This window comes from Loxodonta africana, chromosome 19, assembly GCF_030014295.1.
Source record: "Loxodonta africana isolate mLoxAfr1 chromosome 19, mLoxAfr1.hap2, whole genome shotgun sequence".
NCBI classification, from domain to species: domain Eukaryota; kingdom Metazoa; phylum Chordata; class Mammalia; order Proboscidea; family Elephantidae; genus Loxodonta; species Loxodonta africana.
In genome coordinates this window covers 49,968,577-49,982,920 of record NC_087360.1, presented here as the reverse complement: position 1 = coordinate 49,982,920, position 14,344 = coordinate 49,968,577, and the positions used below count along the sequence as shown (strand labels likewise).

The 14,344-nt window shown below is 38.1% G+C and overlaps 1 protein-coding gene across 1 annotated transcript in view; it reads left to right on the top strand.

Moving 5' to 3' along the window:
- The window catches only part of ADAM28 (ADAM metallopeptidase domain 28), an 81,946-nt gene extending 71,486 nt beyond the window's left edge, over positions 1–10,460 (top strand). The window contains exons 17-22 of the mRNA XM_064271935.1: positions 1,763–1,843; positions 2,157–2,235; positions 6,972–7,080; positions 8,015–8,093; positions 8,705–8,770; positions 10,401–10,460. Of these exons, the coding sequence (XP_064128005.1) occupies positions 1,763–1,843; positions 2,157–2,235; positions 6,972–7,080; positions 8,015–8,093; positions 8,705–8,770; positions 10,401–10,460 (474 nt within the window). The remainder of the gene's footprint in view (positions 1–1,762; positions 1,844–2,156; positions 2,236–6,971; positions 7,081–8,014; positions 8,094–8,704; positions 8,771–10,400) is intronic.
- The last annotated feature ends 3,884 nt before the right edge of the window (positions 10,461–14,344 follow it).

The window sequence follows — 14,344 nt, the reverse complement described above, 5'->3', positions numbered from 1 at the left end:
CCACTCGATTTCCCTTTTTGTTTCACAATTGCTAATTCTCTTTATTTCTCTCTTAATTATTATCACAAATATATCATTCAATTTTGATTTTACAATATTTCTTAAGATCCTGTCACCCTGTAATACCAGTGTACATGCTGTATCAGTTAGGATGCTTTAGGCTACAGAGGAACAGAAAATTAGTAAAATTGTCTTAAACAGTTAGGACATTCATTATTTCACATAAACAAAAGTTCAAAGGCAGGAGAATTGTGGACCCTGTATGATTAATTCAGTAGTACAATGACATCATCAAAGACCCAGCTTCCTTTTATCTTTGCCTTCTGCCTTCTCAGAGTGCTGACATGTCCACTCAGGCTGGCTCCCCTGATGGTCCAGGATTGCTGCCCCATTTCCAAGTCACAGATGCGATAGTAATGGCAGGGGCAGAAGGAAAGGTTTCCTTGCACACCTTTTCTGAAGAGCGAAGAGCTTTTCCCCACAATCACCCTCCAGCAGACTTGGCATTACGTTTTATTGCCTAAAATTTATATCACCTGTCCATTCCTGAACTTATACCTGTCAAGGGAAAGGAAATTATTATGATTGGCTGAGGTTCACTTAAATTCATCCCTAAAGCTAGGAAAGGCCTGAGGCACTCCTGGGGCATGTGAGTGTTCAGTATATGAATAAAGCCAGGTATCCTTGACATACAACACTGTCTGCCATGTATGTTAAACAAATTGTCTTATTATATATTTGAATCTTTAATGTCAAAATTTTTCAAACTTCTTTTTGATGGTAGAATATTTTGTCCAAATGAAATGATATGGGGATGCCTAAATATATTTTTTTAAAAAAAAGCAGAGTTGCTTTGTGTAAAGTGGGGTATAGGAAGGGCACCAAATTCCCAAGCCTGTGGCTCCCTCTTTGTGTTGCATGGAGCATAGTTTTCAAAAAAACTCTAACACTATTCATTTAGGCATGTATTCATTCATTTCTTTAATATTTGCTAATATGTCTACTATGTGGAGCTCTGGTGGTGCAGTGATTAAAGCGCTGGGATGTTAACCAAAAGGTCAGCAATTCAAACATACCAGCTGCTCCCTGGGAGAAAAATGTGACAGTCAGCTTCCGTAAAGATTTATAGCCTTGGAAACCCTATAAGGCCATTCTACAGTGTCCTGTAGGGTCACTACGAGTCAGAATCAACTCAAAAGCAGTATGTTTGGTTTTTATCTATTATGTGCTTAGCACTACGTTATTAAACTTATTAAATTTTAGTGCGCAAAAGTTGGTAGCTACTCAACAAATGATAGTCACTCTGGTAATAATAAATAGGACAATAACAATATTTTTTATACTCACATAAATTTATAATTAATTTGAATTTCACATGATGTAATATTAGCATATAGTTTCTGTGATATTTTTGTTTGGAATAGTCAGCTGGTGTTATGTGCAGTGCTTAGTTCTGTGCTAAAATATCAGTCTTAAGAGTTGGACTGAAGCTGTGCATTAAGGGAACGATGCATGAGGAATGAAGTGAAGGAAGAAAGTCTTCTTTAAAGAGGACTTCCTATGCATTTTATTATAAAAAAATATTTAGATCTCATCTTCCTTTTTTAAAAGAATCCTCTGATTTCCCTAAGAAAAAGGTAAGTTTGATAGCAAAAGTCTTAAATCATAGTATATGAGGATAAATTCTTAAGAAACCAACAATTTGCAGAGGTGAAGCCATTGGACACTAATGTCAACCTTCTGTTTTTCACATCACTTTCAGGTTTGCATTAATGCAGAATGTATGGATATTGAGAAAGCCTACAAATCAACCAACTGCTCATCTAAATGCAAAGGACATGCTGTATGTTTTTAAAATATGATTCCCCAAGCTTTCTGAGTCTTAATTCTAAGTCAGTTGTGATGAGGCTAAAGCCATCTTTTCAACATTAAATGATTAGAATTAAGCTTGTTCACACTTCAGGGGTATAGTTCAATGAGAAATTTCTTCTAAAAATCCATTACTGAAATTCCTATTATTGAGTCATACATACATTATGTAAATAGATGAAATGAGACCTAGCAGGGATTATTCCTCTTCCATCCTTATGGATAAATAAGCCCTTGGGCTGTGGTAGATCTGGTGGGAAAACTAACAGGACCCGTTGCTCCTCTAGGTGTGTGACCATGAGCTGCAGTGTCAGTGTAAAGAAGGGTGGGCCCCGCCCAACTGCGATGACTCCACAGTGGTCTTCCGTAAGTCTAGTCTGAGGAACCTGCGCTCCTCTTCTGTGTTTTTATAAGATTTCATTGCCTCTCTTCTCTCTTCCTGGAATCCTTATCATGTAAATCTACATTGTAAGCATGATAGTATTTTTTAAAGTCTCTTTAACAACTTCTTAATCACATATATTCCACACCCTTATGGTTTTGGAAACCCTGGTGGTAGTGGTCAAGAGCTACAGCTGCTAACCAAAAGGTTGGTAGTTCGAATCCACCAGGTGCTCCTTGAAAACTCTATGGGGCAGTTCTACTCTGTCCTTGTAGGGTCACTATGAGTTGGAATAGACTCGACAGCAACAGTTATTATTTTTTTTTATGGTTTCACTTTCCATACTAAAAGATTTCCTAAAATTTCATGTTTATCTTATGTTAATTTCCCAAATTTTCTTGTTTCACGATTCTTTTCCTTTTTCATAGCAGCCTCTACTAAATTTACAGATACAATATCCTCAACTCTCTGAGAATATCAATTAGATCATTTTATTTTTAGGTTCAATTCTTATCTCTGAATTATCTCTATTTCTTCGGAGTCTGATTGTTCTGTTTGTTTACCCTGCCTCTTTTATTTCATTGTGCTGGGTTTGTTGTTATCATAGTTTGTTTTGCTTTATTTATTTTTTTCCAGTGTCAGGATACACTGATCCTTAGTTGAATGAGGGATTAACTTGACCTAAATTAGCTCACATGGGTTTTCTTTGCATCTTTGTATGCTTGTTGTACCTGCAGACAGCTCTCCTGATGGGAAATCTCACTCTGAGCTCTGTATTATTAAGTAGGCAAGGTGGGAAGGCCAGTAGGGTGAGAAGCAGCCAGAGTGGGGACTCTCACTTCTATTCTTCAAGGTGAGAAGTACTTTTTCTTGAATAGAGAGCTCTTTATTGTATTTCCCTTCTGAGAAAACTGCTTTCCCTCAGTACTTTCTCCTCGATTCTTCCTCTCTACCTAGGCAAGTATGTATCAGGAGATTGTTTCTGTTCTCCTTCAAAGGCCCATGCAAGCCCCCCTCCTTGAGAGAGCAGTTCTTGGGGAGCCTGTATGGAGTCCCTGGGTACTGCAAATGGTTAATATGCTTGGCTGGTAACTGAAAGGTTAGAAGTTCAGTCCACCCAAAAGCACCTGAGAAGAAAGGCCTGGCAATCTACTTCTAAAAAATCAGTCACTGAAAGCCCAGTGGAGCACAGGTCTATTCTGACACACATGGGGTCACAGCAACTAGTAACCAGTCCTAATTTACTTTGATTCTTTTTTTTCTGAAAGAATTTTTTTTCTAATATTTCCATATATTATCTATAATCTTTTTTTTTTTTTTTTTTTGAGTGCCTTCCAACCTGGGGGGCTTATCTTCTAGCACTATATTGGACAATGTTCCGCTGCTATTCATAAGGTTTTCACTGGCTAATGCTTTTCAGAAGTAGACTGCCGGGTCCTTCTTCCTAGTCTGTCTTAGTCTGGAAGCTCAGCTGAAACCTGTCCTCCATGGGTGACCCTGCTGATATCTGAATACCAGTAGCATAGCTTCCCAGCATCATAGCAACACGCAAGCCCCCACAGTATGAAAAACCACTTTTGTATCGTGGTGTTGGCAAAGAATATTGAATATACCGTGGACTGCCAAAAGAATGAACAAATCTGTCTTAGAAGAAGTAAAACCAGTATGCTACTTAGAAGCAAGAATGGCGAGACTGCGTCTTACATACTTTGGACATGTTGTCAGGAGGGATCAGTCCCTGGAGAAGGACATCATGCTTAGCAGAGTACAGGATCAGCAGAAAAGAGGAAGACCCTCAACGAGGTGGATTGACCCAGTGGCTGCAACGATGAGCTCAAGCATAACAGCAATTGTGGGGTTGGCTCAGGACCAGGCAGTGTTTCGTTCTGTTGTGCATAGGGTCACTATGAGTTGGAACCAACTCAACGGCACCTAACAACAACATAATCTTTTTATAGTATCCATTTTTTTTTTAAATTTTTTCTTAATTACTTGTCATTCAAGATGGTAAGGTCTATTCTGACGTGCACTGTTAGAGTATTTCTTGAAAATCTTTACTTGGAGGACCCAAACCCATTGCCGTCGAGTCGATGCCAACTCAAAGCGACCCTATAGACAGCATAGAACTGCCCCATAGAGTTTCCAAGGAGCGCCTGGTAGACTCGAACTGCTGACCTTTTGGTTAGCAGCTGTAGCACTTAACCACCACACCACCAGGGTTTCCACTTGGAGGACAGGCGATGATAATTTACATCATATTACATCAGATTTATATCTGTAGGGGACCAAGGAGGCAGCTAGAGTGGTTCACAATACAAACAGAGAAGGTTTTCTCTGAATAACTTGTTCATTTGTTGAAACACCATCATGCAGTGATTAAATTTTACCCATCAAGTTTTCTTCTTTATGATGGTGAGTTTGATTGCAGTTTCTGGGCTACTTCTTCTGATCCACTTATCAAAAAATAAAAAATAAAAAAGCCTCTGTTCAACAAGAAAGTGCCCTGTCACCAAAAGGAAGGACACCAGGGGATGATTGTTGTTAGTTGTTGTCGAGTCAATCCCGAATCGTAACAATCCTATGTACAACAGAAGGAAAGACTGTCCGGTCCTATACCATCCTTACAATCCTATGTTTGAGCCCACTGTTGCAGCCGCTGTGTCAGTCCATCTCGTTGAGGGTTTTCTTTTGCTGACCGTCTACTTTACCAAGCATGATGACCTCCTCCAGCACTGATCCCTCCTGATAACATGTCCCAAGTATGTGAGATGATGTCTCAACATCCTTGCTTCTAATGAGCATTCTGGCTGTACTTTTCCCAAGACATATTTGTTTGTTCTTCTGGCAGTCCATGGTGTATTCAGTATTCTTTGCCAACACCATAATTCAAAGGCATCAATTCTTCTTCGGTCTTCCTTATTCATTGTCCTGTTTTCTCATGTGTATGAAGTGATTGAAAACACCATGGTTTGGGTCAGGCACACCTTAGTCCTTAAAGTGACATCTTTGCTTTTTTTTGTTTGTTCGTTTGTTTTTAAGTGACATGACAGCTTTCACAAAGTCAGGGATTCTAAATTTAAATTTCAATGGGAAAAATTGATCTGTTTTCATTGAATCCTAACTGAAATTTATTTTTTTCAACTATGAGAACATAAGGCAAAAAACTGCAGGGGTATTAGCAATGCCTGTGACTTCATCAGCAATAGAAATTACAAATATTTTTATATCACATAAGGTTTATTGCACATATCTTCAAATAAAATATATGCTTATCACTAGTTTGAAACTATGGCAGTTACTAATCCACTGCTGGATCTGATTATTTAAGGGCTTAATTAAAAAAAAAAAAAAGCATATATTTTACTATGTCACAAAATGCTTAATATTTTGATAGCTGTGGTTTTTTATTCTAATATAGTTACCAAAACCAAACCAAACCCACTGCTGTCAGTCAGGTTGATTCCAACTCATAGCGACCCTACAGTAGACCTGCCCCACAGGGTTCAAAGGCTGTAAATCTTTACTGAAGTTGACTGCCCCATCTTTCTCCTGCAGAGCAGTTGATGGGTTCCAATCACCGACCTTTCAGTTGGCAGCCCAGTGCTTAACCACTGTGCCGCCAAGGCTCCTTCCAATACAGTTAGCTTCCTTTTTACTCCTCCCCATTCTATTAATGGATTTAGAAACGTTCAAACTAGACCATAAAACAAACCGTGATGCACTAAAAGGTCGAAATAATACAAAATATGTTCTCTAACCACAGTGGAATGAAATTAGGAATCAATTACAGAAAGATCAGGAACAAGAGAAGGATTCTGTTTTCACCACTACTATTCAACATTCAGACAAAGTAGATTAGTGTTAAAAGCCCTGGTAGTGCAACAGTTAAACATTTGTCTGCTAACCAAAAGATTGGTGGTTTGAACCCACCCAGCATCTCCACAGGAGAAAGATCTGGAGTTCTGCTCCTGAAAAGATGACAATTTAGAAAACCCTATGGGGCAGTTCTACTTTGTCACGAGAGGTCACTATGAGTCAAAGTCAACTTGATGGCACCTAACAACACGATAGCATGTGTGTTCGGGGTGGGAGAGGGTGTTGTTGCTTTTTTTCATAGGTTTATTTCCCTAAACAATGTATGTTGATTTTTTTCCTGTTTTTGAACTTTATGTAAAAGGAGTTATTTAGTAGGCACCAGTGGGTCACATGATTTTTTTCTCCATATCATATAAAACGAACATCAGAAGAGCACCAGATTGTGTCTCTGTCAATTCTCTTACATCTCAGCTACTTTTCTTCTACAAGCAGGAATATAACGTCAAGACTTTAGTTTCTTTTTCTTTGTTTCTTTCAACACTGCATTTTAAAAATGTTTCACTCCTGCTCTACCATCCTCCTCCCCCATATGTTCTTCCCATGCCCAGACCCTGGGTTTTCCAATGATTGCAGACATCATGTCTTCAGAGGATTCTCAGCAATATAATGCTTTATATATTTCATATTAAATGCCACATATTTATTTTTCCTATCTAAATATTATCGCAATAAACATGATCGAAATACATTTTCATCATTTGTAGTGAAAGACCTTCCAGAGAATGCATGCTTATTGGGGGAAGAGTAGATGGAACTTGTGCTAAATAAAAAAATAATATCTACTGTGATGGATAGATGTAAATTTCTTATACCCCTGACTAGGCCCCTGTCCTCTTTGCTGCAGACTTCTCCATCGTGGTTGGGGTGCTGTTCCCACTGGCAGTCATATTGGTGGTGGTGGTTGTAGTAATCCGGCACCAAAGCCTCAGAGGAAAGCAGAAGAAAGTTCAAAGGTAAGCCTTTATCTTGCTTCAGAGACTTTTTTGGCCCCTATTTAAGTATGACCCAACTTCTCAAATTTAATTTTGGTTCACTCCAATATTCAGAAACATGTGCAGATGCTTTTCTTTCTTGGACCAGCGGCTGGGACTCCCTTTTACTGGGAAATCCTTTGCAGGAAGATATGTGTCATTTTCCTTCTGTTAGTCACTGTATTTATAATTAACAACAGTAACAATAGCTCCCATTACTAAAGATACTTGTTTTTAGAATACAATATTTAACATTCCTTGATCACTAAGTGTAAGACAAGCACTATGCTAAGCCCTTTCACATAAATTGTCTCATTTAGTTTTCACAACTTCTTAAGGTAGTTATTATTTTTATTTTTTATGTATAAAAAGGTGTTATGTTTATATATAAGTAGAAATATATGTTTAATCTTTACAACGGTCTTACAAGGTAAGGTACCTTACATTTTTCCTGATGTGGAAATAGAAGCTCAGTGGAGTTAATGACTAATTACAAGTCTTACAGTGTACATCATGGAAACTTGATCTGTACCTACATCCGTTCATCTTAGGAACATGGTCTTGACACTATAGTATCTCTCTAGCACTTTTAAAAACTGATTGTTTCACCCACAATGGGTTTTGAAATAAATACTGAACAAATAAAAATCATTAATTAAAACTGGATACCATTATTATTAAGAATCAGGTCTTTGAAGAGAATAAAAAAAAATCATTGGTAGTAATTATAAATTATAGGACAAGAAGGAAGCTAATAGAGAACTAGAAGTGGAGTAATTTCATAGGGGGCAGATAAAAACCTAGTCATTAACCAAGGATGACACAATGGACAAAGGAAGATGATACATGTCACTTGTTTCCCCATCTCGCTGAAGGAACTGTTAAACCAATTTGCATGAAATGTTTTCACTCTTAGGCCACTGTCCAGCACTGGAGCCAGACCACACAAACAGAAGAGGAAACCCCAGATGGTAGAAGCTGTTCAGCCCCTGGAGGTGGACTATAATTTGTATTGTTTGTCGTGGGTCCAAGTTTGTGATCCTGTCATTTCTACCCTGCAGTGTTTTAGAAATCCATCCTGGCATTTACTATATAGCAATGACTGTAGGCTCTGTAACTACAAAGTTGCAGGCCCTCCTCCTTTGCCCTTTATTAAATGCAAAAGAGAGCACCTCTTAACGTGAGGCTACTTTGCAGGAGTTCATGAAATGCAAAGAGAGTAAAGAGCACAAGAAGAAGCAGATGCCAAATGTCCCTCTCTGATTCTGGGTTGATCTCTGTATTTCTTTCGCAGTTTCCTTATAGAAACAACAATGAATATATTAACCTTTAGTTCTCTGGTTGTGTCCTATAAGTTTAGAGATATTAGCTAAAGTTGGTTAAGGATAACAAAGTGGGTAATGATGTTTTGGATGGAAACTTACCATTCCTTGATAATTCTTGGTAAGTACACCCCAAAAAGGCAGCGGCTGACTCGTGATGATTTCCAGTCTGGTCTCTTGGGTTCACCTTAGGTCTTTGTGTCCATGCATTGAAAGTATTGCTTATTTGGAAGCTATACTTAGGAAAAGTATGCTTTCATTTAAAAACATTGTTTCCTTTTTAGATGAGCCAGATGAAGCTCCACATGTCTGACCTGCCAGTAGAAGGCAATGAGCCTCCAGCTTCTTTTGTGAGTGTAGCAATTTCTCTGAAAATGTCACCCCAGTCCAACCTCTAGGAAATTTTAGTGACAGACAAAGCCCTCTGTGCCCAGTTGTTTCTTCAGAAGAATGTTGAAATCGGTGTGAATATTAATATAACATAGATGCTCCGGCAAAACTTTTTGAAACGGTAAAATGTGAGAATGTATGACTGTCTTTTATCCTCCTGAGTTCCTCTAAACCTGAATACCCAGCCAGGAAACTAATAACTCATTACAGGCAGAGAATTACTAACCTGCTTCGTAGCTACCATCGTGTGTCCCTTGTGATATGAATTATTTCTGAATTGTATGTGTGTAGCTAAATTAAAGCACTCAAACTTCCAGGTTTAGAGTATGTTCATAGATAGGGTCGTAAGTTCTCCATTTCTGAAAATGATTTAATCTCTTTCATTAACCCCATCCTTGCATTAAAAATCTTTATCTTTTTATTAGCTACTAACAAAGCCGAATTTTCCACCACCACCAATTCCTACATGTGTATCATCTTCTTTCCTTGTAAGTATCCGATGGTCAGAGTGATTTTTTTTTTCTTTCGAATGCCTCTTTTCTGCATATGTGTACCCAATGAGAATGGTGCCTCAAAATCCATGGGTTCTTTATCAGGATATGTGCTCCCTGGGCTAACCAGAGGTATTATAGCACATTTGTCTTAGGGATATCTGAGAAAATTAGGCCTATTTACTGTCTATACATTATTGTGGGTATCAATCCTTTATTATGAAGAACAGAACTACTGTTAAAAAAATGATAAGAAATGATAGTTTTGCTGTGTGAGGTGAATTGTCTCCTTCAAAGGGTCATGTCTAGACAATTATTTTGGGGGACTTTAAATTTTACTATATAAATGATACTTTTCTTTCTTATTATCCTAGAATAAATCCTATCTTTGTTACAGTTTCCTGCAGGAGGTAGGGAATAAAAATTAAACCACATACAGGCAAACCTGGAATAAAAGTCACGTACTCATGAAGTAAAACTAGAAGTTATTCTCTCTGCAAGTCGCTACTGAGTATGTTTGCTTTTGTTTGGTATGCTACTCTGTTCTGAGTAAATGAGAAAGAACTAAAATTTAAATTCATTTATTTTTTTCAAGAAATTTTTATATTTTTTGTGAGATAACAACCCGTGTACACACGAAGCACTTAATTACCCAGTTATTATTTATGGCAAAATGAGCACCCTAACAATAAGAAAATGTTAAGGGGAAAATTATTGGAGTCAGAATGGTTAAAGTGGAAAGAAGTTCCACTAACTGAGTAGTTGGAATTTGAACTGGACTTTGAAGGTAGAGCAGAATTTAAATGGGTGAGGAGGAAGTGAGGAGTGATTTCACATAAGGAAATACATATAAGCTAGTATGATAGTATGATAAAGGAGCCCTGGTGGCACCATGGTTAAGAGCTCAGCTGCTAACCAAAAGGTTGGCAGTTCAAGTCCACCAGCCACTCCTTGAAAACCCAATGGGGCAGTTTCTACTCTGTCCTATAAGGTCACTATGAATTGGAATCAACTCAACAGCAGTGTTTTTTTTTTTTTTTTTTTATGATAAAAGCCTAGCATTTCTAATGTCCCAGCCTTATTTTTATCCCTAATACAGTATAAAGGCACAAAAGTACTTCCCTCTACTGTTTTCAAGGATAAGCCAATATCTGCATAAGGTAAGAGATCCATAGCCAAACCAGTTGAATCTTATAGTACTTCTAGTTTCAAGGAGAGAAGTTCCAACCATGCCTTCTAAACTAAAGTCACTAAAAACAGTATCTATATTATTCTGTGGTGGGTGCTGACGTGAATGTCTTTATTCTAAGTTGGACCAAAAACCAAAAGGAGGAAGATGGAAGGGTCTTAGCTAGACAGCTCTGATGACCCAAGTATTCTTCATTTTCTCAGAAATCTTCCCAATGGGATGGTGGGAATGAAGGAGATCTCCCACAGCATAATCATCTAGTATCTCATAACTCACTATTACTCACTCTCTCCATTTTGTTCTAATTAGTTAGGTGATGTTTTGATCCCAGTGTGGTGTATTTCTCACCTTCTTCCCTACCTTTTCATGCTTTCACTCCTTCACAGTTGATATATGAAAAACCCAGTGCCGTCGATAACCTATATAATAGGATATGTGACTACAAGGAATTAATTTTAATTTCTAATACTTTATAATTACATAATTCAATATATCTAAATTATTAGGAAAAGTTGATTATTTAATAGTTTTGTTTTTTCAGGGCTCAAATCCAAAAGTCTGAAGCAACATCTAAGCAAGAATTGGTGAATAAATGATCAACTTAGAAGTCTGGACAATCTGAATTGAAGAGAAATATACTCTCTTTGATGCCCAAGGAGTTAACATTTCTTGATTCATGTTATATCTGAAGAGATTAGAAAAGATTTTTCAGGAGAGACATACCCTTGAGAATCTTTCTATGAATTTAAGATTTCTGTTCTCCATACTCTTGGGCAGGACGATGACTTTGAAGAAGCAGCTATGGAGCTGAAATCTCTAAATCACTAATTGTCCACTCCAATCTTTTTTTTTTTTTTTTTTTAACTATGATTCTGACAAATATTTTTTCAAATATTTGAACTCCTTGATTTTCTCATTTTGGTAGAAATTAATCAACTCTCTACTGAAACACAAACCAAAAAAAAAAAAAAACACAGGGAACTAGATGAAGTAGGAAAAAAACTGCAAGTTTATCATTAAATGAGTAGCAGCATCCTGATTGTTTTAATCACTAGCTTATCAAATTAGAACCTTCAGTTTAGAAGAAAATGATGTAAGCATTATCTGTTTTATATAAAATGTCTCCTTCTGACATTATTTTGTAATAATGTCCTTATTAACTAAAAAAAATGTTCTATTATAGATATTTATATAACTTGATTACTGGAAGGTTAGAGTAAACTTCTTTTTCTATATAAAGAAAATTTTATTTAAATAAATTAATATTATAAATGAGAGGTTGCGAACTGCTGACCTGTAGGTCCTGTCTGGGCTGCAGATGTATTTCATTTGGCCTAAATGATGTTGACCACATAGTATTTTTAAATGTTTTGAATTTATTGCCAATATTTAAAAATTGGGAGTTCTTACATAAACTTTCAGATTCCCAGCTTTTTAAAAGTAATCAGATTGTCTGCAACACTGGAACCACATTGTCTAATAGCAACAATCAGCTTAGTTGAGTGGTGGTAGAGCAAGCAATGTTGGTTGCCTGCCAGATAACCCCTTCTTCCTTGCTTCTCAGAACTCTTACTATGTTCAAGTACAAATCCCTATTACTCTCAGACAATCATAATAATCTCATTTCCCTTACCAATTGTTGCTTTGGAAGTAAGCATAATACCTCTGTCCTGTCAGTGAAATGAGAGAGGAGGCATGTTGGAGAATTTCTGGAGAAGATTCCCATGTCCTTTCTTCTGGATATTAGCACCTGGACATCGTGTCTGATGATGTTGCACCCATGTTGTAATTATGAATATGAGGACAAGATGATATCTTGAATTAGAGCAGAAAGATGAAAAGAATAAAACCTAGTCAGTCCTTTAATGATGTCATTGAACTGCCAGATTAACGAATGGTGGAGTCACCCCACACTTTGTTGAGACTTCTTGTTATGTGATCAATAAAGTTTCCTCATTGTTTAAGCCGTTTTGAGTTGGGTTTTCTCTTACTGGTATCCGATGAAGTAGCTGCCCCCATTATCAGGTCACATGCTTTCCACTTCATTGTCACAGCCATATTTTTTCTTTACTCAGCCTGCTTCACTCATTTATATCACTTACCTGGCCCCTACAGGTCTTTCTCTCATGGGGGGATTTACCCACAAGAAGTTTATTTGCCCTTGTAGTGTGAAATTCCAGATTTACTCTGGCCTCAGAAATGAAGCTCGATTTTCATTAAGCCCAGAGTGCAACTATAAAATCACCCTCGCTGTAGTAGCTTTTCTTTCCATGTGGGACTGTGTTCAAAAGCACCTCAAAAAGTGTTGCTTCATCTGCAGTGTGAGTTTCTAGAAGACCCTGCACTCACTAAGAAATAAATCACTATTTCCTGTAAGGCCAAAATCTACTGTGACCAACCTATGAGTCTTTGCCGTATTTATTTGTTTGTTATTTATTTGTTTACTTCCTATCCTTGGCAATAGATACACCTCATTCTTTTTAATATTGATGAAATGGAAATCTTGAACCTATGAGTCCTCATATAGCTACCTACCATGCAACAGGGTAGAAATAAACCATATTTCTCAGAGAGTGACATCTAATACATCCTCGTAGGCTCCCGAGTTAGGGCACTAGATCACTGCATGATGTGGAATCAGTTTACCAAAAAGCAATTTAGCCTTTTAGTTTAGTTTCTGAGCCTCGCCCGGACTGCCTTTAACCTGGATTGTCTAAGGGCCCTGCCAGGTAACCAGTCTTTACCTACATTGGTTGAGGTGTTCTGCTCAGTCTGGCCTTTACCCTGATTGGCTGGAAAGCCCCACCCAGGAACTCACTCATACATGGATTGGCTGGAGGGATGCACCTGGTGACTGATAAAAACCGCTAGAACACTGAGGCTCACCTAGGGCCTTCTGATTGACAAGAGTCAGAAGAGAAGCACCTACTTTGGACATGGAGGCCCTGCACTATGGAAGCCAAGACTGGGCGAAGCCGCAGTGGCGACAGAGGTAGTAGTGGCAACGGTACCGGAAGAGGCAGAGACAACGAACAAACGCAGATAATGGCAGCGCAAGGTAAATACTGAACCCTGGCAGAGAGCTGTGAGGAGTGGCTGCCCACAATTCCTGTTTGAATGTTTCCTGATGGGTGAGAAAGAACATCCTTTTTCGGGAAGGGTAAGTGGGTCCCCTTGAAATATCGAGGTGCTATACTGGAACCCCTCTGGAACCTCACCATATGAATATCTTTGTTTCTGTTTATATCCTCAGTTTATATGCTTCTCTGTTATAATAAAGTTAGTATTGCAGATACGGTGTTTCTGTGAGTTCCCTCAGGTTGTTGCAGTGAAGTATGGAACCCAATAAAGAAAGAGTGCTGTGGGGAGAACTGCTGGTGTCAGAAATGGTGGAGAAGTTGGAGAACGGTGTACACTTGACCTCAGCCTCATAGGTATCAGCTTTGTCCTGATTCTTACCTTACTAGTTATCGTTTCAGTTGGTGTCCAAGAACCAAGAAAGTTCACGTATTATAGTCCCTGATGTAAAGTCATTATAGGGTCCTTCAGGAGATAGATAGAATAGGGTCTTTGAAGATGTTATCAGTTAACATGAAGTCATACTGAGTAGGGTGGGTACTAATGCAATTTAAGTGATGTCCTTGTAAAGGACAAGAGATAGAGAGATATACAGGTAAAAGGGGCATGTGAGAATGAAGCTACATTGCTATAAGCCAAGGAATGCCTGGGACTACCAAAAGCTATGAGAGACAGGAAAGGATCTTCACCTAGGGCCTTCAGAGACAACATGGCTGTACCATCACTATGAATATTTTAGATTTCCTGTTTTCAAATCAGTTACTGACATTCTCAGC